At 52.5% G+C, this 25,058-nt stretch overlaps 2 protein-coding genes across 5 annotated transcripts; one reads left to right on the forward strand and one right to left on the reverse strand.

Annotated features, from left to right (window-relative positions):
* Nucleotides 1-4,034: 4,034 nt before the first annotated feature.
* SPHK2 (sphingosine kinase 2) lies at nucleotides 4,035-19,049 on the reverse strand. Of its 4 annotated transcripts, none has more exons than XM_077313005.1 (6): nucleotides 18,860-19,049; nucleotides 16,794-17,464; nucleotides 9,096-9,245; nucleotides 8,224-8,318; nucleotides 7,850-7,965; nucleotides 4,035-6,101 (listed from the first exon to the last, which is right to left on the reverse strand). In XM_077313005.1, exons 2-6 carry the CDS (start codon nucleotides 17,215-17,217, stop codon nucleotides 5,084-5,086), a joined length of 1,803 nt encoding a protein of 600 aa, XP_077169120.1. In that variant the 5' UTR covers nucleotides 17,218-17,464; nucleotides 18,860-19,049; the 3' UTR covers nucleotides 4,035-5,083. The 4 variants fall into 4 exon arrangements, with proteins under 4 accessions (XP_077169120.1, XP_077169117.1, XP_077169116.1 ...); XM_077313002.1 differs by having other exon boundaries at nucleotides 16,794-17,534; XM_077313001.1 differs by lacking the exon at nucleotides 18,860-19,049 and adding an exon at nucleotides 18,334-18,573 and having other exon boundaries at nucleotides 16,794-17,534.
* Nucleotides 19,050-19,633: 584 nt separating this feature from the next.
* Nucleotides 19,634-25,022, forward strand: RPL18 (ribosomal protein L18). The gene is made up of 7 exons (XM_077313007.1): nucleotides 19,634-19,821; nucleotides 21,690-21,776; nucleotides 22,139-22,246; nucleotides 22,871-22,969; nucleotides 23,235-23,358; nucleotides 23,442-23,511; nucleotides 24,892-25,022. Exons 1-7 carry the CDS (start codon nucleotides 19,819-19,821, stop codon nucleotides 24,965-24,967), a joined length of 567 nt encoding a protein of 188 aa, XP_077169122.1. The 5' UTR covers nucleotides 19,634-19,818; the 3' UTR covers nucleotides 24,968-25,022.
* The last annotated feature ends 36 nt before the right edge of the window (nucleotides 25,023-25,058 follow it).

A 25,058-nucleotide genomic window follows, 5' to 3' on the forward strand; every position in this document is an offset into this window, starting at 1 on the left:
AAGGCAACGGATGGGCTTCGGAGGTTTTGCAAAAGGATGTTTACAATTGTATGCTTTGAGCAAAATGAAATAAAAGATGGCATTTTGGAAAAAAAAATAAGGAGCAGATCCAGGACTGTTGTGTCTGCCGTGTAGGCTGAACGAAGGTTTGTGTCTCCACCATTTCTGGATGTTCCTCTTGGGTAGGGTGGGGGGGGGGGGAGTGCAGAGGCACAGCAGGGAGAGTTTCCAGCTATATGGTGCTGCTGATGGAGCTTTGGTCCCCTTCACTGCTAGCTGCCCCGGTTCTTTGCTCTTGACTATGAAATAAACCAACACTGCCACCTTGTGTTTCAAGATGATATCGCTGCCGATTCAAAAGTCACGGGATTATTTTAAATTGAAGGGTGTTGAAGGTCAGCTCCTTTTAACCAGCAATGTTGAGAGGTCAAAAGTCAAGGGCGGGTGCATCAATAGTTGTGCTAGTAAGAAGCTAACTTTTCTACCTCTTTCTAGGCCAGCTTGGTGTAGCCAGCTTGGTGTAGTGGTTATGAGCAGCTACTTCTAATCTGGCACACTGGGTTTGATTCCCCGCTCCTCCTCCCCATGCAGCCAGCTGGGTGACCTTGGGCCAGTCACAGCCCTGATCGAGCTGTTCTGACCGAGCAATAATATCAGGGCTCTCTCGGCCTCAACTATTTCACAGTGTGTCTGTGGTGGGGAGAGGAATGGGAAGGCGATTGGAAACTGCTTGGAGAGTCCTTGTAGGGAAAAGTGGCACATAAAAACCAACTTTTCTTTTGTCATCGAGGACAAATCTGTCCATTTAAGCCCTGTCTGAACACCCTGTAACAATCGCAGCTTCCCCAAAATAGACCAGCTGGAGGAACGGAGGGAGGAGGGTGAGATTATTAAAGAGTATCCTGGGTTTTTTAATGTTTTTAACTCGTTGGGGTTTTATTTTTCATGCTGTAACCCGCTGTGAGACGATCCTTCGGTAGTGGCGGGTAATAAATCGGAAGTAATAAAATATAACAAAAAGTTGTGGTTTTGAGAGGGTGCAGAACCCTTCGGCAAAGTTACATAGAGCTGCAGTGGCTCAGGGAACGGGATACCTCGCCAAGAAAGAAGGATTTAGGTTGGTAGTTCTGTTGGTCTGAAGTAGCACAACAAAATGTGAGTCAGGGGCACCTTTAAGGCCAACAAAGGCTTATTCCAGGCATGAGCTTGCATGTGCACACCTGTCGGAGGAAGTGTGCCTGCACATACAAGCTCACACCTTGATGAAAGCTTTTTGGACATTTTGTTCATACTGAGAAGCACATTTTGGCTCCCACACCTGGGGTTGGCTTCAAATGCAAACCCTTTTGCCAACGCCAGGTGGCACGTGCCACTGCCTATTTAATCAAACCCAAATCAGGAATTCTCAGCAAGCCCAAATGGGCAGTGGACCTCCAAGCTAAACAGCCTTGCCTGTGGGCCTCCTTTATTTGGGGGAAATAAATACCCCCCCCCCACGACAATGAGAAAGATGACAAGGCCAAGGGAGAGATCAGCGTTATTTCTCCACCATGGGATGCATGTGCATTTTTAAAAAGTGTTCCATAAACAGAAATTCTACATGCTGCAGCATAAAGGAAAAGCTACTAGCAACTTAATTGCTTAAAGTGCCTTATTATATTATTTCACATATAATCGCTGGGGAAGCTTATATGCCATTCTGGTTCTAGAGGGGACATCAATATTCCTTTGGCAGTATTGATAATCACATCGGCCACTTCCAAAGCAGCGAAGGCAAAATTTTCAATGTGTGTCCTTCCGCCCATGCTAGAAATTGTGAGCCATTCCTCTTCCATCAGACGGAGTGAGCTCCGATACGCTTCAGCCAAAGAGCCCCACCTTCCCTGCATGCCCAGTTACCTGGACGGGGCCCGTTTTCTTTCGTTGCTCCAGACTAAAAGGCGACCCATCAGGAGGCTTCATCACGGGCCGCGGGAAGTGAGAATCCCAAGCAGGTGTTCCTAACCAAGGGAGCGACACTCCCCACCCCAAGGCGAATGTGACCCGCAACGGCTCCCACCCCGGTTTCTGCCTGGCGGAACAGGCAGCAAAAACAGGTTTCTCAAGCGCCCGGGGCCCACTCTGCCTCTGCTGGCGGGCCCCCCTCGCCTTACAAATAGATTTTGCTAACAGCTTGAGTCGAGGGAACAAACAGGACATAAGCATTTGGATGGAGCGAACGCTCAAGCAGAAATAGCTCAGTGGCACCCTGCCTGCTGTTTTGAACAGCAGAGTTTGGGGCCTCGTGTTAATGGCAGCGGATCCTGGGAATCGCCTGGGCAGGTTCCCAGAATTTCATTCGAGCCCCTTGGGACGGTTGTGGCTGCTGTACCCCGAATGCCACGGAGAATTCTTCCCCAGGCAGGAAAGCAGGCCTCCATTCTGCAGAAGGGCAAGAAAGGCCGGTAACATTGCCCTGTTCGCGTTATAACGACACTTATCAGATGATTTGGTGCTGATGCCATCAAGGTATGCAGCACCTGTAAAGGCCAAATATGAGGAAATAAGCCCTTCCTTTTATACAGATTTTAAACATTGTATTTTCACATCTTGTCAGTAGATTTTTCTTAAAAATTAGAAAGGTTTGAGACTTTTAAGTACTGTTATTGTTGGTGCTGGGTTTTTTTTTTTTTGAGTGTTCATGGAACTTGTGTATGTGTGTGTGTGTGTGTGTGGGTACACACACATTTTGTCTGAACTGTGATGCTATTTCCGATGCTGGTCTAAAAGACAGCAACTAAAGGAAGGAACAAACTAATCCAGGGGTGGCCAAACTGGCTCTCCAGACGTCCATGGACTACAAATCCCATGAGCCCCTACCCGGCAGTCCATGGACATCTGGAGAGCCACAGTTGGGCCAGCCCAAACGTTTGAGGCTTATGGTGGCCTGGCAGCCTCCCAGACCTGTTTCTTTTTGCAGCATCAGTACCGAAATTCTGCTCTGTGGCAGTTGCATTTGCAGTGACGGGAGACACAGACAGGTAGCTGAAAACCTCCAAGATCGGTTAAAACTCCTGCCAGGAACCCTTCTCTCCTCGTGAGGCCCAGAAAGTAGCACACAACAGTTCATGGGCCAAATCCTGCCCAGCAGTTTCACCGTACTCTTTGGACCATTCCCCGGGATAAGACGGCATAGACCTTGGACCCTGCCGTTGTAGCTTAGCTGGCCGGCTCCCATCCGCCCACAGATACTTCTATTTTTATCGACTAATGACAGAAATTAATGGATGACAGATCTTATCGCTGGCTGTTTATATCGCATGTGTTAAATGTACAGCTGAGAGGGGCCAGAAGCCTGCCGTGAGGGGCTCTTAACCGGCCCAAATGTGGAAGGGAAGGACAGTACATGAAGGCATTGCCCCTTTGGCGAGGTCCTTCTCCAAATGAAGGTCCTACTCAGGGTTTGCTCCATGGCGGGCCTGGCAACCCAGAGGAGAAGGGGGCTGGTTTGACACCAAGCTCTGCATGGCCTGTCCCCTTGGGGCCTGCCAGCCACCTTCGGCCGAGGCACCGGGCCCAGCTGTGCTGCCTGCCATCACCTCCTCCAACCATGTGAGTAAAGCGCTGGGCTAGCCTTGCAGCAAGCAGCAATCCAGTGCCTAAGGAGGTGGGGAGCTCCCCCTCACTGGTGGTCTTCAAGCAACAGCTGGGCAGACACTTATCCTGGATGCTTGAGGCTGATCCAGCCTTGAGCAAGGGGTGGGACGTGCTGGCCTGTAGGGCCCCTTCCCACTCTAGGATTCTAAGTGATCTACACAGGGGATCAACCCGAATGCTCCATCAAAACTAATGGGACGCAGGGACCAAAGGGGAGGCTGGTTCACCCAGCCTGCTCCCGCTTTTACATGAACTGGCCAGCCCGTTCCGCCATCAACGAGGTGCCTACAGGCTGTCCTCTGTGACAGAGACGTGGCTATTTTTTCCAAATCGTTCTCCCGGCTTGTTAAGACAAATCCGTGCACCTTGAGCAGCATTCTGTCGTCACACGCACCCGCTAGCAATATTAGATCCTTTTAATCGCCTGTTAATCCCCACATGGTGGGAGGGAAAATAATCAGACATCAAAATCAAACCCCTTGCCCCCTCCCCGACACCCAAGAGAGATCCAGCTACATTCATCCAGTGTATTCCCAGAGAGGAAGAAAAAATAAAATATCATGGTCCAGGAACGGATGCAATTAATCCTTCCGCAACACCCTGAGCGGCCAGCAGTTGGCAATAGAGCTGCCGTCCCCCCATCTTTTCCTGATGCCTTTGCTCCCCCCCCCACCCAGCCCGCTTCTCAAGGAATGGCAGCTGGACCCACACAATTCCTGAAAGAGGGTGGACCCCTCGGCCTGGGATCTAGTGTTAACAGTTTAAAAGAGAGACCAATGAGTAGACGGTTTCAGACGATGAGATGGGGAGGGTTGATCTCTCGTAGGTCCAGTTCAAGTCTTGGTCTTTTCATTGGGGGTGGGGTGCATCGTGGCAAATGAGTCCGGATCAATGCATCGGCCGGAAGGAATGTGTGACGGAGCAGCTCAGGAGCTTGGGCGAGCCATGACTTGTGGGGAAAAGCAGGAAGGACGGCACCTCTCCAGTCCTCTCCTGTAGCCAAGCCACACCCTTTGTAGGGGAGATGTTGTCCCAGGCTTGCCTGATTAGACCTGTGCAACGGCAGGCAAGGTCACCCCCCCTGCAGCATCAGCGTAGGCTCTTGTTGGCTTACCATAATCATACTCTGCAGGATGAGCCAGTAAGCCCCACCACCCCTTGGACAGCAGCAGAGGATGGCGGAGGAGAGAAAAACGGGGCAGGGGAGCAAGTGGGGTAAGACCTGTTACCATAGCCTCAGCAAAGGGGTATCTGGCGTGTATGCTCCGGGGCCTAGAAAGGCAGAGAGCACCCTAAGTATTGCTCCCTCTAGGTGCCCGGAGGGAGTATTGCACATTAGGCGGCTCCTCTCCACGGCGCCACCTCTCCCGCCTCCCTCTTGCGGCTGCACGGCAGAAGGAAACGGACCCCTGATGCGCCCGTGAAGCCGAGGTGGCAGGAACCGGCGTCAAAAGGTCGTGATCTTAGTCTTGGGGGTGCCGGAGATGAGGTTAGCAATGTTGTGGTGGATCTGTCCTTGGATGGGGCCGTACTCCACCCGCTCCCCGTCGATGGTGAGGATGCCTTTGCGGGTGAGGGGCTCCAGGCGGAATGCGCGGACGGGGACGTTGATGAGGTAGGGGCACTCCTGTTCGAACTGCGTGCCTTTCTCCATGGCCAGGAAGAGGCGGATCAGGGCCGCCCGGGAGATGCCGGCTTTGATGTAGCAGAGGTGGATGAGGCCGTCGTTGAAGCAGGCGTAGGGGATAGCTATCAGGTCGGCGCTCAAATGCGTCTGGTAGATGGCCAGGACCATCACGAAATCATCCTCTACCGTCACCCAGGACTTGGGCACCGGCTGGTCCAGCGGGGCCAGGAAGTGATCCGGGGGGCCGTGCATGTGCCGGGCGGGAGACGCCTTTGGGGCAACCACCGTGGGATTCGCCAGTCTCGGCCCCTCGCCATCTGCCACCAGCTCCTCGTGCAGGGCCTCAAAATTGAAGCTGGACGGCTGGAAGCCGGAAGGAGGCGGGGAGTTGGGCGAGGGGGCCGGCTCCTCGGCAGGCTCCGCCCCCTGGAGGGAGTAAGCGTGGCGTTTCTCGCAGAGCCCCATGTCGGAGACAGCGCGGTGCAAGGGCATGCGCTGGAAGGGGAGGCTCCCGTTGGCTGACATGGTGATGCTGCGCAAGATGGGCCGGTGACCCCCGCTGTCTGGAGCAGGCAGGTAGGACAGCCGGCCCCGGTAGGTGTTGAGCGACGCCAGGCGGACCACCGTCCCCATGGTGAACCGGGCCGCGCCCATGTGCCGGTACTTCTCGCTCTCGATGTCCACGTCGGAGATGAAGCCCCAGGCGACGCACAAGAAGGAGAAGGAGCGGGACCCCGAGAGGGTTGTGATGGACACCAGGTCCATGGGGGTGACGGCCCCGTGGCAGAGCATCAGAGTGCAGTTGGTGAGCAGCTCCTGGCCCATGACTTGCTCAAACCTGGGTGAAGAAAGGCAGGAGAAGGGTAGCATTTACATTTCTCCACCCCTCCAGCGGACAAGGGGTGTGTGTGCAGGAGACTGTATCAAGGCATTTTGGCGCTCAGTGCGAGAAATATCTGTGACGCCAGCTGTGAAGAAGGTAAGCACAGGGTAACGCCGATCACGTCTTGGCAGATCCACCAGCTACGAGCCCCGGCTTATGAATGGCTCTAGCAACTGCCAGAAACTCTATGGCCCCCAAACAGGTCCTGGATGAACAATGTTCTGTTTTCTGCAAACAGCTTAATCAGTGGCTTATATCTTGGTATCTTTTTAATCACTTCTGTTTTTTACTCAGTATTCGCTTCATACTTCTCTTAAACATTTCTAAGAGGTCCTCCGTTTACCAGTTGAGCAGATGGTATATCAAGCCACTGATGAAGCTGTTTGCCGAAAACGGGTTATCGTTCATCCGGGACCCGTTTGGGGCCATAGAGTTTCTGGCGAGTGCTAGAGCTACCATTGTCACTTCGCTCTAGGAAACTCCAGGAACTCTATGGTCAGAAGTCCCAGTAAGTAGCCCAAGACCTTCTTTGTTCTTTTTCATTTTTCTTTTGAGACACTGCCTGGCAACCCCACTCACAGCACAGCATAGGCTATGAAACTGCTATGAAATGCCCTCCAGCGACCTTTCCAAGGGAATTGCAGGAGACGCAACTCTTTAACTCGGAAGCCCCACCCATTTATTCCAAAGGTGAGAGGACTGACTGCTATTCCTCAGCGGCGAGGAAATGTGTCCGGAGTGCATATCTATGCTAAGCTGTGCATACCTATGCTGAATTGTCCTGCATTCATAGGGTTGCAACCTTCATTCATAGGGTTGAACCCCATACAAGATGGCATCTACAGCATGGAGTCATGGTTCAGAGCAGTGGCTCCTAATCTGGTGAGCTGGGTTTGATTCCTCACCCTTCCACCAGCAGCCAGCTGGGTGACCTTGGGCTAGTCAGAGCTGTCCTTACAGCAGTTGTCTCAGAGCTCTCTCAGCCTCACCTACCCTTCACAGGATGCCTGTGGTGCGGAGAGGAAGGGAAGGCGGTTCTAAGCCGCTTTGTGACTCCTCCGGGCAGTGAAAAGCGGGGTATGAAACCCAACTCTTCTTCTACTTTGGAAGGTGGACTTTGTGGCAAAAATTCCCTGCTGATGTCCCTCGCCTTCCCAAATCCCACCACATCCTAAAACGCCACTGCTGAAACTATGAAAACCTCCCGATCCAGAAATGGCAACCCATCATATCAAGGCTTTCTGTCGCTATATTTATTTATTTAGATTGTTATACCGCCCTTCCCTACGGCTCTGGGCGGTTTACATAAAACATAATAGACCAGTTGTGGCCAAACTGTGGCTTCCCAGATGTCCATGGACTACAATTCCCATGAGCCCCTGCCGCAAAGACTCATGGGAATTGTAGTCCATGGACAACTGGAGAGCCACAGTTCGGCCACCCCGCCTCATATGGTATGCTTCTCCAAAGGCCTAGAAAGGCAAAGGACGGCTTAAAAAAAAAAAAAAAACAGCTTGCCCTCTAGTGGCCAGAAATGTACTGCAAGTTACCCTTCTGTAACCTACCAAAGGGATAAGCCGCCCGGATCCGCCTTCTGCCCTAGCAGGGACAAACAGTTCCTGAGCCAGGCTGAGCTAAGATTAAACCCTGGCTACCTCCCCTTCCTAGGCAGAGAGGCCCAAAGCCTTCAACCGTCCACTTACCCAGCACAGCGGTTCAGGGCTCCAGCCAGTGCGTTCCCAGACCCACACGGCAGAATCCCAAGGGGGATCTTAATGGCTTCCTCCCAGTCTGGCCGTTCCATCAAGCCGTTAATAACCTGGAGGGAGGGAAGGAAGGAAAGAAGACAGGCAAGCGTTCAGGACCTCGTTCTAAACTGTGGGGTCCCAACTTTCCTGAGCCTGCGGGCACCTTCTGGTAGAGACCCAAAATGGCTCTCGCAGGAGGCAGAATTCCAGGGAGGCTCAAGGGACTCGGCCCAGATACACAAAAGATGGGGAAGGAGGTACCAAGTGATAAGAATCTGGGGGGGGGGGGGGAGAGGGAGAAATCCTCAGAGGCACCTCGGGAGCCATACCTCATAAAGAAGCCCGTCTCCAGAAATGGACACGATACCGTCCCATTCGGCCAAGTTGATGCTCTGCACCAACTCCCTGGCATGGTTTGCTCTCTCTGGAAGAGAAGAGGAAAGGAAAGGAAGGGTGGGGGGAATAATCTCTCTGTAGTGTCAAAAGGGTCAAGCTACAACACATTTTTTTTTAAAAAAAGCTTTATTATACAGCATGCACATATAAGATTAAAAGCGTTAGGGGCTTGACCTCTTGACTGTACCATTTACAAACATTCCTGGATGAGTACATCCTACAAACCACACAAATTGGGGGACCTCTTGACACTTGGCCTTGGACACCACACGGTGGCTAACCGCTTTTTTTAAAATAAGGAAGCTCATGTCTCTGCTTAAAAAGGAAGACGAGTCCGACCGAAGGACCGTCTTGTACAGCAGCTGTCAGCCAACAGCAGAATACAAGACGGGGCCTTTTTGGTGGTGGCCCCGTGACTGTGGCCAAGCCCCCCTCCCCTTCCAATCGTCAGGAGGTATTTATTTAGGATGGCACTTGAATCTTCCAATCAGCGGCAGTCCTGAGATTTTAAATTGCCGTCTGAGGTGGCTTTTAAAAGGATCCTTGTCGTTTCGGGTCCATCCCAAGCCGTCTTGAGTGCCACACCTGGCCCTCCAAGGGAGGCTGCCTCCGGCTGTGGAGGTTTCATTGAGTGATCATGGCTCACAACTGCAGAGAGAGACTTACCTTCTTGGAATCTGACCGAATCTCTCCGAAGCCAGGTAAGCAATTCCATTCGCTAAGCAGTTGCCTGTAGGCCGAAGGCAGCTCCCAGGCTCTCTGCCAGCACCTCAGGGGCCCTTCCCCTTCCTCCCCCAGGCCTCACCTGTCTGGATCAAGTTGAAGCTGATGTCGGCCTCGGTGATCATGGGCAAGATGTGGGTCTGGCACCATTGCAGGGCGTTGCCTTTGCCTCCAAACGGGTTGAGCAGAAGCATCAGCCGGCGGGGGCGCGGCAGGAGGCCGGGGACGATCTCTGCAGGGAGGAGAAAAGAGCCAATTGGAGGCTGCTGCTGATGGGGCAGAGAGCTGGCCCACGAAACCCTGTATGCCATGGGCAAGATCCAGTTGCCTCTGCATGTCACCTGGGTCCCTTGAGTCCAGTCAACATCGTAAGGGAAGCTCTGAGAAACATCTTTCCTGGAATTAACGCAACGGGGATACCGGGAATCTGATCGGAGATCATGAAACATGAGGACTCGCCTGAGCTGTGCCTCCCTCCTCCCTCTGAAAGATCCGCAGCTTCTTAAGTCTAAGTTTTCAGCCGATTCTGTAAACCCGGGCAGCTTGTGAGTGGGCGGGCAGAAGGGTTTGTGTCATGCCCAGAGAAATGCAGATCACCACCGTGGGGCCGAGAGGCAAATTTCTTCCAGGCCAGACTGGCCAGGGATTCTGGTTTTGAGAGGGGCATCATCTGGGCCCGGAATTGGGGTCACTGTAGGTGAGCAGGGAGTTGTGAATTTCTTACATTCTGCAGGGGGTTGGACTAGATGGCCATGGGGGTCCCCTTCCAACTCTGTTATTCTGTGATTCAGCTGCCAGAGAAGACCAGCCTGCCTCCTACCGCAGGCAAGGCTGAGATTGAACTGCCCACTTAAGACCACCAACTCCATTGACAGGAGGGGTGAATTCAAACAGGGAAGCGACACTCCCATAGCTACCATGCTGAACCAGCGGCCCATTAAAGCCACTTCAGCTAAGCTGAGACACAAGCAAAATTCTCCTTTGGAAGACACCCCGATGCTTGTAGGTGCCTGTAGTGGACACCCCGGGAGAAGCATTCCTCCTTGGGCAAGGGTGAGAAGGGGAATACCTCTTCTGAGGCGGCATCGGCCACCTGAAGTTGGTGGAAATGAATGCTTTTCTAAATGCTCGGGTTATATGCTTCGGACGGATGCTGCTGGATGATTTAAAGAGGGCTTTAGAAAAAAGAAACAACAGGCAGGTTTTCTCAGAAGCAGGTTTACTAATTCTCCGTCCAACCAGGTTGGCCTGTCTTCGAAACAGGCCCTTTCTCAGCCAGAAAACCCGTTTTTCGACCAGATCGAGCATTGCAGGGTCAGACACAAGATCCACACACCCAGGGGTCCCCCAGCACGGCACTCACCAAGGGTTATCAGGAAAGGAGCATGCCCGGGTGAGGCCGTTGGAGACGGGCTGTCAGAGATCAAACTGGTTGTACGGATTTTTTTAACGAACTGTGACTTTGGGGGCAGCTGCCGTGCCTGCACAAAAACCTTCATGGTGGTGCAGAAGGCGAGTGGCAGCCGGCATTTCAGGGCTGGTTCTGGAGCCTTCCGTGGCCTCCATCTTGCTGCAGTCGTATTGCGTCTGCGCCATGCAGGATTCCAAAGGTGACCGTCAGGTCCAAAAGATCGGGGACCCTGTCTATAAGGGTGGGGGGACAACTAAACTAGCTCCTGTCCTGCACCTTTTCAGAGGCTCCGGAGGGGCCGGGAGCTGCTCCGGCTGTCCTGCTGGGACCTTCCGCTAAGCTCCACGCTCACTGCAGGATTCTTTTAGCCCAAGGCCTTGGGAAAAGCTGGCGGCTCACGACAACATCGGCCTGGAAATGTGTCCTCCCCCAGGGCAGCCTTCCAGCCGGCATTCCATGTACAAGGGGCGAAAGATACAAAAACAGCCGAGCTGCAACCAGGCAGGAAGGAAGAGCTACCGTCGAGGGAAAAGAAGCCGGGGCCGGAGGCGCCGAACAGCTCGCCCTCTTGTCACCAAGAGGAGGCTAATCCGCTTAAGATCGCTGCCGCAGAGCTTAACTGGTTTGGGCCGAAGGAGCCCAGCGGTGCTTGCCCCTCTTCTACGTACAGGGCCTAGCTGGCCCTGGCACTAATCTGATGTGCTTTCAAACCAAAAAGACCAAAACACGAAAAGGCTGGGTGTAGTTATCTGCTGCAGCCCAAGTTTAAAAGAAAAGCAGAGAGGCTTCTCTTCCAGGAGGAACGTTTGCGGGGGAGAGCCCAGTCTATCAGATGCCTGATGTGCGGCCTTGCTCAGCAGATGTTTCCGGCGACATCCTCTTAGCAGCTTTAGGCAGGCTGCCTTCCAGGGGGCAAGTGGGGGAGGCCACGGCTTTCCCTTAAAGCAGGCTTCCTCAGCCGGGCTTTCGCGAAACCCTGGGGTTTCTTGACAGCCCTGGAAGGGGTTCCCGAATGGGCGGGAGTTAATTTTTGATATGTATTTCAATCTGCTCAATTTACAGTCATGTCGACCCACCCCCCCTTTCCCAAAATGGCCAAAGGGGGTGTAAAGGGGAAGGGCCCCGGGTGGGCGTGTACACCGCCATGCTTCCCAACCAAATAAATATGTTTCAAATGCAGCCTGAAGTATCCGCTTGGCGGGAGGGGCTGGTTGGAACTTGGCTGGGAGACCTCCAGCGTCCCCGAGAAGAAGCAGGCAATGGCCAGCCACCTCTGCTTGTCTCTCGGCTCGGGAACGTCTTGAGGAGTCGTTGGTATGTTGGCCGTGACCTGGTGGCATTCTCCACCACAAGAGAGACGCCCAGAGAACGTATGGGCTCAGCCAGCATCATCAGGTCTCATGACGCAAAGGACCCCCCCCCCCGGCACCCCGGTTGGCCATGCGTCAGCTGGGGCATGATGACAACCACTGTGGTGGAAGAGGTTACCTGAGAAAGGTGGGGTCCTGTCATCATGCTCCTGGCACAGCCAGAGTTTCGGCTTCCAGCTGTAATTGCCAGGGCACAACGAAAGAAGGGAAAATTGTACCGTAAGCCACAACGGCTGGTAAACCGTCCAAGGAGGCAAGCTGGCTCATGGGCGCCACAAGCCCTCGGCCGTGGCGGTGCCCCAGTTAACGCTCTCAAAAAATTCATCTCCGCCTTTCCTGCCGGCGCAAGTAAAGGGCAATTAGAAAAGAAACAGCCAGCAAAAAAGATAAGAGAGAAGTCTAAAGGATGGAAAGCAAGTGGCAAATCTCACGAACGCAGAGGATGGCTTTATACCACGGGTGCACCTGGCCTAGCGCCGTGCATTCTAAAATGAGTCGGGCAAACAAGCATTTTAAGTGGGCCATGTTTACGGATCCCCCACCCAAATTTTAACATCTTTCCCCCTCCATCGACAGGCACCCCAACAACTTTGGATGCAGTGGAGGTTGGCTGGGTGGCCTTTTCAACCAGGCATGAACTCTGAACTTAACCCACCTTGCAGGGCTGTTGTGAAGTTAAGAGAGCCAGTGTGCTGTAGCAGTTAACAGCGGCGGCCTCTCGTCTGGCGAGGCGGGTTTGCTTCCCCGCTCCTCCACATGCAGCCAGCCGGGTGGCCTTGAGCCTGTCACAGCCCTGATAGCGCTGTTCTCACAGAGCTGTCCTGTCAGCGCTTTCTAGCCTTGCTTATCTCACAGAGTGTTTGCTGTGGGGAGAGGAGGGGACGGCGATGGTAAGCGGCGATTGAAAACCAACGCCTTCTTCATAAAATGGAAGACAGGAGAAGGCTGTACACTGCCTTGAGAAGAGAGAGAGAGAGATGAAGTACGCCTACAAATTAATTTTGATAATTATCACTCTGATAATTTCATACCGGCCACGGAGTCGGGCGCTACCTCAGCAGGTTGTTTTGACATCTTCGGAATGAGAAGACTTTTATTAGCATATAGTTCTGACCGCTTATAACAAATGTTTGGATCGCTGGCTCTTCTAGGCCAGCACTGTTTGTTTTCAGCGTCTCTTGTCCAGGGCATAGAATACTTCTCCTCCCGCGCTCACGACCTGACCTGGTTTTAGCAGAAGATGCCAAGTGTTAAATCGGGCTTTCTCAGCCACGGTTTCGTGAAACCCTGGGGTTTCCTGGCAGCCCTGGAAAAGCTTTCCCAGATGAGTGGGAGTTAATTTTTTAATATACTGTTTTATGTCTTGGGTGTTATGACCGTATATGATCCTCCCAAAATGGCCAGTGATTGGCCTGGAGCGGGTGGGGAGGGGAGGGGAGGGGCCCCAGGTGGGTGTGTACACAACTACACTTCCCAACCACATTCCCAGCACCTTTTTCCTTCCTATCCTGGCAATAAACCTGTGAGGGATGTGGTGCTGTGAGAGGTCTGAGAGAACTGGGAATGGGCTGCAGTCACCCAGCAGGCCTCAGGTGTCTCAAAACAGTTTCCAATTGCCTTCCCTTTCCCTCCCCATAACGGACACCCTGTGAGCAAGGTGAAGCTGAGAGAGCACTAGCACATGGTTCGGTGTAGGTTTAGTGCTTCCCTTTGAAGCTGGCAAAGGTTTCAAGGGTTTCCCAATGGTGAAAATGTTGGGAAAGGCTGAGTCAAAGGGATGCCTGCAAGGGAAGAAGCGCCACCTCTGCACCAAGCATTGTCCCCCCGTCAGAAAGCAGGCGAGAATGACCGCCTCTTCCGCACAAGGAAACAGCCTGCACCATTGTGTGCTGGACCTGGCTTGGGGCCAGTCCCTGGTGCCTCCCCCCCAACACAACTCCCAGGACTCCTCGCCTTAACATTGTGAGCTTCCCCTGTGTGCGGCGCTGAGTGTTGTGGGTGTCCACAGGGAAGTCTGACCTCCCTTCCGGAAGCAATCGCCCCCGGGCTGTGAACTGTGAACAGGTACCCAACTGCCTGGAACTCCGTATTTCCCCCTCTCCAGGCAAAGGAACCACCTCACCTTCCGACGGACTGCTGCTTGCCCCGGCTTCTTGTTGCTTGCCAGGAGGGTCAAGAGTCCGCCCGAGGCAACCCCGGGGATCTCAACTTGCTCCTCGGGAACACTTCTCCTCCGGGAGCAACTGAGCAACAGCAGCAACAAGGAAGCCAGAGGCCCAGGGAAGTGCAAAGGGCTTGGGCGGTGTTTGCCCATGCCAAAAGCTGCCAGGAGTTGAGATTAGGCCCCGAGGCACCGGCGAAGGGTGACAGGGAGGCTGTCCCGGGGCTTCCTCATCCCTCCCAGAGGAAGGAGGTGATAAAAGGCAGAACAGAGTCCAATTAATGGGCGGCCACCAGATCTTATGGCCGCTTGCCCCACCAAGGGATCTGGAGCTGCTGGCGCCAGAGACCGAGCCCAAGCTGGCCCACCGGCTCTGCCTGTCCCCCTGCCTGGAAAGAGACTTCTGCTCCCTGCGGGGTGTGGTGGGAGAGAAGCCCACCAAGGAGGCTGGGACCGGTCTCTCTCTTGCCCAGGCTGATCCCACCAAACGGTCCTACGACTCAAGAGAGGCTCTTCGGAAACCAGCCAGGGAAACGAGCCGTAACGAAGCCGTTTTCTGACAAGCCGGAAGACACATCTGCTCATTGAAAATATCAGCAGCTTGTGCCAACAGCCAGCTTGGTGGAGAGAGCCAGCTTGGTGTCATGGTTAGGAGTGCAGACTTCTAATCTGGCAAGCTGGGTTTGATTCTGCGCTCGCCCACAGGCAGCCAGCTGGGTGACCTTGGGCTCCTCACAGCCCTGATAAAGCTGTTCTGACTAAGCAGTAATATCAGGGCTCTCTCAGCCTCACCCACCCCACTGGGTGTCTGTTGTGGGGAGAAGAATGGGAAGGTGAATATAAGCCACTTTGAGACTCCTTCAGGGAGAGAAAAGTGGAATATAAGAACCAGCTCTTCTTCTTCTTCAGTAATCTCAGGGCTTTTTCAGTTTCACCTCCCTCACAGGTTGTCTGTTGTGGGGAGAGGAAGGGAAGCTGATTGTAAGCCCCTTTGAGACTCCTTTGGAGAGTTAGAAGTGGGGTAATTAAAAATGGCAGCTCTTCTTTTCCTCTTGTAGATGAAAGATGGAGCTTCGTGTTTTCGGAAAGCGGGCTGGGGGCACAGAAATAGATGCTTGCTCTTTTAAACAAGAAGCAAAACCCAAGCTCTACGATTTCAAGATGGAAGACTCGGGCACCCGGGCTCCCAAATATCACACAAGGAAATCCAGTCCAACCACTAACCTTTACCCATCTGAGATGCATCCCAAAACCATTTCAGCACAGGAGTGGCCAATTGACTCTTTTGCTGGGGGGGAATCTGGTTTCTTACCACTTCCACTGTGACTGTGACAGAATACGCACCAAAGAACCAGAAGGATTCCATGTTTAGCCACATCCTTCCTCCCAGGCTTCAAGAAAGGGCTCCCCACCTCTCTTCTTTAATTAAAAAAGCACAACATTCATTTATTTAAAGCAGGGGTAGTCAAACTGCGGCCCTCCAGATGTCCATGGACTACAATTCCCAGGAGCCCCTGCCAGCTCCTGGGAATTGTAGTCCATGGACATCTGGAGGGCCGCAGTTTGACTACCCCTGATTTAAAGGGTCATGTTTCCCCCCCTCCTTTGTGTAATGCATAATTGATTTTCAAGCGTAGATGGGCTGGGCATGCCAGAAATGGGATGGGAAGGCTGTGAGGTTACCGGCGCTAGGAATTCATGGTACAAAATGTTTATGCTGCAGACTGGCAGAAGTGGTTTTCTGGCTGTTTGACCCGGGAGATGTTAAGGGCTCATTGGGAAAGGCTATGCCGAGCATGTGGTCAGAGGGAACCTTGCCACGCTGGTAACCAATGTTCACGCCCTAATCTCCTCCCGGCCCCCACCCCCAAACCGAAAGCTGTGCTTGGGCCAAAGTTCTGGGGAAACCATTCATACTGGCCTTCTAAACAAACCATTCTACGACCCGCCAGACAGAGGCTACGTCTCTTGAAAGGAGTAACTCGTTTAACGAGCTGAGAAAACGGGAAGAGCCGAGGATTCTGGGAGCTCTGCAGCGTAGGTTCTGAAAAGGGAAGCGGGTCTCCTGCAAACACCCCCCCCCAAACACACACATGCAAAGAGGAAGGAAATACCATGGAAGTCTAGACAGATGGATGGCTGAAGCAATACTGGCTGTGTCCATGCCCCTCCCCCCCTTATCAGGAATACAAGATCATCTTCTTTAGGGCAGAGTAGAGCAGGGAGAAGCCTGCCGTGTGACTAGAGCCACAGAACAGATGGAGTCTTTCGCTCCTTTGGGCACAGAATCGTTCAGGCGGTTTTGAGGGCCAAGGCGTCCCCGGTAAGATGGGGAGCTTGTTCCTGGCAGCAGAGGCAATAGAGGAGGGGTGGCCAAAATGTGGATCTCTGGATATCCACAGACATCCCTGGTGCTCCCTGTAGTCCGTAGACATTCAAAGCATCACAGTTTGGCCACCCCAGCAACAGAGGAAGCTGTTGCCCTTTGCCTTTTAGAAACGGAGGGCCTATCTACAAAGCTAGCTAAATCGTACGTTAGTCATACCACTATACACAGCAGGCGGACGTAGGAAAAGTAATCACCTTTTGGAAGGCTCTCCTAACGAAAAGAAACCTAGCACACTAAGAGGGATCGAGCCCAGAGAATTCTGCCTGAAGTGGTAGCGTCATAAAGGGAGGGAGGGAAGCTTGCAGCTCTTGAAGCAGTCAAAAAGGCAATACTGCACTTTTTGGAGCAACATGGAGCAGGGAGGACTACAGGGCGCATGGGCAGCCGTGGCGCACTGCTCCACTGGGCAAGGAGCCCAAGCACTCACATTTTACAGCGGGCATTTTTACCTGTCTCACTCGAGATGGGAATCCCCAGCACCAGGCATTTGATGGCCGCCACCCATTTCTCCGCTACCACTTGGTTGTCCGCGTAACTCTTGGCACCGTCCACCTGGAAGGTCCTCGCGGTCCGCTGCCGTGCCCGGCCGGCCCCCACACCCACTTTCCGTTTCTTCAGCGGGTAGGCGTAGACACAGAAGTAAGCCGACCGGTCGGCGAGCACGCGGCTGCGTAGCGTGTGACACCCCGCCACGTCCACCAAGCGAACCACAGTCCGGTGATCCGTGTCTGGCTTGGGCACCAGGCGTTGGATGTGCAGTCCTGTCCACGTGAGGCTGAGAGCATACCGGGTCCCTTTGGGGGGATAGGTCCCAAATTCCCCGTGCAGCAGAGTCTCCGAGCCTTCCCGACACACCTCCAGAGCCAAACTCATCTTGCCGTGGAGACCCAGCTTGGCAATTTGGTGGCCTGCTGTCTAAAGCACCAGGTCCCTGCCCAGCGCAATCTAACCTCGTTCGCAAGCTCTGTCCTAGGATTTGAAGAGCAGGATTTAAAATCTTTTCATTTTCACATAGGTTTCCCTTAAGAGACTAAATGTCTGACAGTGGTTTAGCTAAGAACCTTCCTCCGTAGCAGAAACCTCCCTCAGCACTCTTCCTTTCTTCATTCCGGGAGGTCCCCTGCGTCAGAAAACCAAACAGGTTTCAGGAGAAGAAGGCAAGCTTCCAACTTCTTTCACCCCACTTCTCGCTATAGGAAGAAAAAAAAAATAGTCTGGGTTGACAATGTAAAGGCCACCAGAACGAAAACCAACCTGCCCGATTGTCCAGCGATCTGGAATGGGCAAGAAAGAAAGCGTACACGGCACAATCTGGCAGGGAGTAGAAGAAAAGGAAGAGAGAAAAGCTTTCCCAGGGCAAATTTGGAACTGCTGAGTGAGCCAGGTGCCCCTTCAGATCTAGCGCCAGAAGATCTTGTTCTCGGCAAAGTAATTTAAAAACATATGCACCAGCAGCTTTCCAGAAAGGAAACCTCCCATCAGACTCAGAACTTGCAGATCCTCCCCACTTTCTCTCCGTCCCCCTCCCCAGCTGGTTTTACAAGAGTTCTGAGAATGCTTTGCCCTGCCCCATGGATCAGAAAAAAGAAATCTGAGCTCCAAACCAAACAAAGGATGCTGAGAGACAGAGTCATCAGTTCATGTGCTGCTGCAGTGGAAAACAAAAGAGAAGTGAAAAGGAGCAAGGGAGGGGAAGCATATCTGTCACAGGTCCTCAAAATTTGCTTAAAGCAGAGAGTAAAACAAACACCGCTCCAGCCGGCTTGGGTAGCCGACTTCAACCCAACGGCATCGATCTTTCCTCAAGCTGCTCACCTGAAGGGGGCACATCTAACCCACCGGGATTAAAGGGGTTCTCTGAAATAATCCCACCCACCTACTTCTGTACAGCCAACGCGGGAAGGGCAAGGAGGGCGCTGTGGCTATGAAAATCTCGGAAGAGGGGGAAAGGGCTAAAAGAAATTTAAAAATAAGAGACACCCGACTCACCCCCTCATCAGGCACCTTTAGTCCAAAGCAAACCAGACTTCACTGAGAAGCGGAAAGGGAGGGAGAGGGAGACAGCAGCACCTCCAGCTGCTTTAAGGTATCTCTGCACACCTGCTATCCTTTCATCTCCCTCCCTAGCACCTCCTCTTTCCCTTCTGCCCCATCCCTCCTCCCCCTCCTCCCCACCCCCTTCCCACTCTTCCCTCTTGCCCTATTTTGCTCCGCTCTCTTTCTAATACTAAACCAGGAAGTGTTCTATTTTCTACCTGGAGGGGGAGGCACGGGGAGGGCACCAAGGGGCGGGGGCGGCCTCCTCGTAGCCTATCAGGGCGCAGCGAACGCCGAGGCTAAACCAATCAGAAATCTCATCCCTCTCCACCTTCGAAACCAGACCTTGGCGGTGGAGGCTGTCATCTTTGGTAAGGGCAAAGCGGCAGCGAAGCCAACCAGCGGCCATGTTAAGTAAGGGGGAAGAAAAGCTGCTCTCCGGCAGGCATGCCATAGAGTATAGGGAAACGACACGTACCTAAATTAGACGCATTTCGTTTGAGGATTTAAAAATATAAATAAATAAAAGGAAGGTTTTGTCCAGAGCGGTCAGGAATCACGGGCTGGGCGGGCAAAGGTCAAAGCAGGCGGGGGCTTCACGCTCAGTTAAAAGCAGGCGGCCGCCATCTTTAGTGAGAGAAAGGGACGCCGACTCCCCCCTTAGCAGTCAAAGAGGGCCGTGAGGGCGTGGCGGCCCTTTTAAATTCGGGCGCGTTCTCAGTGGCCCGAGCGGGGCGGCCATCTTACGTGAGGGAACGCGGGCTCTCGCAGCGCCCTCGTGGCGTGGCGGCCATTTTGGATAGGGTCAAAGCGCGGCGCTTGAAAGGGCCTCGCCATCTTTGTTGTGGGAATGCAAGCTTTCGAGGAGGGTGAGTCGTGTGGGTCTGAAGCAGCTGAACGAAATTGACTAAATTGCCACTAATTTATCCTTTGCTGTATATCTGCACTCTCATGTGTCTTGTTCCAGTCTTCTGCCCTGCACACCAAAACTCACACCTTGCATAAACCTTTGTTGGTCTTAAAAGTGCCCCCGGACTCAAATTTGCTATGGAAATCAATGGACTGCATAGACAAGCAGAGAGTAAATTGGCAGCAAATTAGGAAACAACATCCTGAACCTTTCCAACAAGTATACACTATAATGAAGTAGCCAGAATAAGGTTCATGCCTAAATCTATCTTATCTAAATCTATCTCACGCCTTGAAAAGCGCTTCCTAGACCAAGTTTTATCAGCGAGAGGATGGAGAGAGTGCCTAAAAACCCGGAAGTCCCATCAACAGACCAAACTACTGGCGCTCCTTCGGCCTTGGAGTCACCATAGAGAGCGGAAGTCCCGCCCTTCCTTTCCGGCCGTCGCTGGTTCTCCTTCCTTCCCATAACCCCGCGCGCCTGCGGCCTCTTCCTTTCTTTTCCTTCCTGGCGCCGCCGACGCCGCCATGGTGAGTCCCGGCGGGTGGCGGAGCGGGAATCGGTGGCAATCCTCCTCGGGGGCGCGGCGGGGACCGGGCGTGGCGCAGCGACGGGGCAGAGACGGGGCTGGAGAACCCGCGGAGGCGGCCATTGGCGGGCGGCATGAAGCTGGGAGAGAGAGAAGGGGGGCTGCTACTGGAAGGCTGGTTTTGGGGCCTAGCCGCGTCGTAGGCCTGGATTAGGAGGGAGCCCCCTTGATGCCAGCCTCCAGGCGGGACCTGGGGATCCCCTGGAATTACAGCTCCTCTCCAGGCAAGAGTTCAGTTCCCCCGGATAAGATGGCCGCTTAGAGGGTGGCTAGCATGGCACTGTACCCCCTTGAAGTCCCTCCCCAGGCCCCCCACTCTGCAGGCTCCACCCCCAAAGTCTCCAGGTTTTCTCCACCCTGGAGCTGGCAACCCTACCCAAAAGGCAGGCTGGCATAAGGGCTCTGCTCCCCCGTTAGACACATAGAATTTCAGCAAAGCGCTAATAAATGGGAAGCATTCAGTCTATTGACATGGTAGGCGAGAGCGATGTATAAATATAATCATGAGAAATAAATAAATAGATGGAGTTAATGCCATGGGTCAGTGTGATTTAAGCCCAGTGAAATCACTGAGCCTGGACTGAACTAGATAATAACTGCACAGGGATTGTCAAGTTAGTTTGTCAAGTTTAAGGAGGGTGCCTGGATTCAAAAGCCATGGTGGCTGGAAAGATGCAAGGGAGGGTCAGAGAGATGAACGGGGGAAAGGAGGATAGTTCTCCTATGGGTGAATTTGAGTAGTGAGAATATTAGGATCCTGTGATTGTGAGGTTTGTGTGTGTGAACTGGATGGGGGGAAAAGAACAGACTAGTGGCTGACAGATTCTGTGAAGGCTCAAGGGGGTGGCAGGCAACACTGGATGAGCGAGAGGGTTGCGAGTGTCCTGCACAGTGCAGGGAGTTGCACTAGATAACCCAGGAGATCCCATCCAATTCTAGGATTCTAGACGCATGCTTATTTCATTTATATATCCCACCTGAATCCCACTCAGAGCGGCTTGCTTTGTTCCCCTTCATTTTTATGACAACAATCCTGTGAGGTAGGTTAGGCCCAAGGCCACCCAGCCAGCTTTTGTGGCGGTATGGAGATTTGAATGTGACCCTCTTGAATGCTACTCTGGTAATAATGAACACTGAATTACATAGGGGAGAAACTATGTATGTGTGTGTGGGGGTGAAGTTTGACATGTAGTGTTATTTGGGGAGGGCTTTTAATCCAGGTCGACTAGGTGAAGGCCCCATTGATCGTAAGTGTGTGTTAGAATTTGCTTCCAGCATGCTGCTTTAGCCTCAAAACAGCCCTTGTTTGTATCTTAATTGTTTTGAGCCCCTCAGTAGCTCTCAGTTTTCGGTGTTGCTGGAATGTGGTGGGGGATGAGACTTGTTTGGGGGGATCACTTGTTGATAATCATTTCGAAGGAGGTATCTGGTGTCTGCATACTCACTGCTTTTGGAGAGCCTGGTTGCCACAGATAACTGAAACCTGTTGAGGATCTGATTGGAGGATCCTGTCATTCTGACTCCTAATAGTGACATGAGTTGCCGGCATATTGTGGTAATACCCTAGTATAAGGAAGCCCACCGTTCCTGTAGCTTTCAGTTCAGCATATGTTGCTTGTGACATGGATGGCAAATGGCGCATTTCTTTGGTTTGAAGATTGATAGTTTTTGAAGCTCAGGACAGTTGAGAGCAAGGTAGGGCATCGCGTTGGAGATACCTGGTTTAGAACAACAGGCAATAACATTCTGGAGGTCCAGAGACAACTGGTTCTTCCTCCCTAACAAATCATCCCCTCTTTTTGGCCTCAGGGAGTCGACATTCGCCACAACAAGGACCGCAAGGTTCGGCGGAAGGAGCCCAAGAGTCAGGACATTTACCTTCGTCTCCTGGTCAAGGTGAGAACCGAGGCGATCAAAGGGCTCAGAATTGGCCACAAGGCCTGGTTGGCATCTCAAGAAAACCTTTTCACCTGTTCCCCATCCCGCTTTCAGATACACTCGTTTTTGGAGAAAGGGGAGCTGAGATCTGTGGGAACTCTTGAAAGGGCCGTGAATTTTATTGAGTGGGAAGAGGGGAGGGTGGGCAAGGCAGACATAGGAAAAGAACTGGTCGGTTGCATTCGGGAGGCTGTAGTCCTGCTGGAACCCGGTTTGTGGACTCATCAGGAGGGTGAAGGCCGTCTAGTAAACGTAACTGAGGGATGGGACTGGCCAGCAGGAACTATCCAGGAAACTAAACTCCGGTGCTACCACTTCAGCTCTACAGATTTCTCGCCCGACGGACCAATGCGAAGTTCAACAAGGTGATACTCAAACGTCTCTTCATGAGCCGCACCAACCGGCCTCCCCTGGCCGTATCCCGCTTGGTGAGTGCTCAGCCCAGGTCTTTACGCTCCTGGCCTTTTCTTCCTTTCTCCCCTGGTTTCGGAGGTGCTGTTTGTTCCCCAGTCCTCGGATATTGTGAGCTCCAGGAATGCAATAGTCTAAAGTAGACAGATGAGTTTTGGCCCTTATAGGGCCTTCTTCGAAGGTCTGGTCTTAACACAAACCAGTTCTTAACGCATATGAAATAATGTACAGCAGCTAATAAAAGCTCCAAGATAAGAGCTGTAAAGTATCAGAGTCACTTAATGAAAGAAGATGACTATTTATCAGTCATTGGCTCTCTTCCGAAGGCTGCCCAAAATTTCAGTGGTGTGTTCTCTTATTAGCGCATGTATTGCAATGAGTGACATACAGGGGTCATCACCTTAATACACAACACCTGAGTTGGTGTAAATCAGGGCAGGCCAAGCTGTGACTCTCCAGATGTCCCTGGTTTAAGATTCCCATGACCCTCTGCCGAGGCAGTGACTCATGGGAATTGTAGTGCCATGGATCTCTGGAGAGCCACAGTTTGGCCATCCCTGCTGTAAATGCACGTGATGCCTCTCACTGCTCGGGATAAATGCAGATGTGCTGATTGGTCCTCCTTGCTCCTCTCCCTCCAGATCCGCAAGATGAAGCTCCCAGGCCGGGACAACAAAACCGCCGTAGTGGTGGGCACGGTGACAGATGACGTTCGCATCCAGGAGATCCCCAAACTCAAGGTAACCTGGACAGTGGCGCAAGAGTGCACTTCTAGGAGGAGGTGCGATGCCTTAGACTTCATAAACTGGTTCTGGGATACGTACCAAAAGCACATGATGTGCATTTGACTGTGGGTGAGAGGCTGGCTGTGTATTATATCCCCACTTTGCTGGCCGATGGCTAATAAGCTTAAATTTGTCTTCAGAAAGTGTCTGCTACACAGACAGATTTGTAGACACTCTGATTGTGCAACCTGTTTCCCCCCCCCCTCTCCCCTTTCCAAAGATTTGTGCCCTCAGGGTAACCCAGGGAGCCCGAACGCGCATCCTGAAAGCTGGCGGGCAAATCATGACTTTTGACCAGTTGGCCATGGCTGCTCCGAAAGGTCAAGGAACTGTGCTGTTATCTGGTGAGTTGGGAGGCAGGCAAAATCCTTGGGAGGGACCTTGTCGGCAGCTGTTATCGACTGAACCGTCTCTCTTCTGCTTGCAGGACCCAGAAAAGCCCGTCAAGTTTATCGTCATTTTGGCAAGGCCCCGGGCACCCCACACAGCCATACCAAGTGAGTATCCCTTGATCACTCGGGGTCCAGATTCCTCTTTCCCCACCTGCTGGCATTTGCTTAAAGCCACGTAAAACCTCAAAACAGCATGTTTAAGAGTGGCTTTTAAAAGCTGTGGGCATATATGCCTCTCACCTCCCATTTTTCAGGTACTGCCTTAGCCCAGGGTCAGATTGCTCCCCCTCCCCCAAATGGATTTTGACCTCACCTATGAGTCCTCTTTTCCCCTTCCTCCAAGGGGTTAAGTCTCACAGTGTTGGACTCAGTCACCAGTGAGCTTTTGAGTGGAACTTCCCTTATCTGCCCTGGGCACTCCAGTCACAGCATCACCCTTACTGGGCTGGATCTGGCCAGCTTTTGGACCCATTTTCACTCGGTTCTCCCGACTTGCATGGGATTTTGCACATGCAGGTCCCATAACCCTCTGCATAGCCTATTTGGGGACTCAAAAGGAGGACCCCCACCTTTAACAGAAAAGCCGGATGGAGCCCAAGCATTCACCTCATACTGAATAAAATTATGATCTCATCTCACATGTCATTAAAACAATATGTTCACAGTGCCCAAGGTGACCAGCAGCAAATGTAAGATGGAACGGGTATAATAAAATCCACCAGTTACTAAAATGATGCAAACTTGATGATCAAAAGCTAAATTTTCGTTATATTTAAACAGCATTGCCCATTTTATTTAGGGCAGGCAAGGTAGTACAAAAGGAAAACACACCCTGTACTCTTAAGGAACGTAGAAAGTGGGCAACTGAATCCTGGAGCTTGTATATACTAGTCTTTCAACACTGGTCTGGGAAAGATGTTTATTTTGAATTTATTAAAATATTTATATCCTTTTCAACCGAACGAAGGCTGCTCAGAGCTACCATTTGGAAAAGACTGTCGCTAATTCTAGATATCATTTGAGTTCTGACAGCCTGTTGTCTCTGCACATCTGTTCCAACTCTGCTGAACATTAATAGAAAGGCTGGGAGTTAAATTGGGCGATTTGGTGTCATTTTTGCGGATCAGAACTTCTCACACATCCCTCCGCGTGAAGAGTCTTGATTGGGCGGTCTTCTGTAGCCATGGCCACCATCCCCGGCAGTTTGAGGAACATTCGGACTATAGTAGCCGTTTTTCTGATGGGGATTTGGAAAGGGGAAAGAAATGAAGTCTGACCGCTTGGCCCTTAAAAAGGACACAAATTCTCAGGGGGTTCGAATAGCAGGGAACCAGGCACCTCTAGGTTTGCTCAGAATGAGGGGAGCTGAAAAAGCCGGGCTCTTGGGAGTTCTGAAGCTATTTTGCAGGCCTCTTCCCCTTCCCCTCCCTTCCACAGGAGAGCCCTGTTTGCATCACTGACTCTTTCTCCTTTGCATCCTTCCAGGCCGTACATTCAGTCCAAGGGCCGCAAGTTTGAACGGGCCCGAGGACGCCGCGCCAGCCGAGGCTACAAAAACTAACCTGTTCTGCGCTTGGACAGTGCGGATTGTGCGACATTAAATCCTATTGTTAACAGCCCGCTGTTGTGTTACTTGGGAGGAAGGCTGGACC

This window comes from Paroedura picta, chromosome 16 (genome assembly GCF_049243985.1).
Source record: "Paroedura picta isolate Pp20150507F chromosome 16, Ppicta_v3.0, whole genome shotgun sequence".
Taxonomy (NCBI): Eukaryota; Metazoa; Chordata; class Lepidosauria; order Squamata; family Gekkonidae; genus Paroedura; species Paroedura picta.

What these genes read in the sequence shown, in the direction of transcription:
- RPL18 (XM_077313007.1), top strand. An exon ending in AGGAGATCCCCAAACTCAAG is followed by an intron (nt 22,970 to 23,234) that starts GTAACCTGGACA and finishes CCCTTTCCAAAG; the next exon opens with ATTTGTGCCCTCAGGGTAAC. An exon ending in AGGAACTGTGCTGTTATCTG is followed by an intron (nt 23,359 to 23,441) that starts GTGAGTTGGGAG and finishes TTCTGCTTGCAG; the next exon opens with GACCCAGAAAAGCCCGTCAA.
- SPHK2 (XM_077313005.1), bottom strand. Translation starts at nt 17,217, where the DNA reads ATGAGTTTGGCTCTGGAGGTGTGTCGGGAAGGCTCGGAGACTCTGCTG. An exon ending in TCCCATCTCGAGTGAGACAG is followed by an intron (nt 9,246 to 16,793) that starts GTAAAAATGCCC and finishes TCCTCCCTGCAG; the next exon opens with AGATCGTCCCCGGCCTCCTG. An exon ending in GAGACGGGCTTCTTTATGAG is followed by an intron (nt 7,966 to 8,223) that starts GTATGGCTCCCG and finishes CCCTCCCTCCAG; the next exon opens with GTTATTAACGGCTTGATGGA.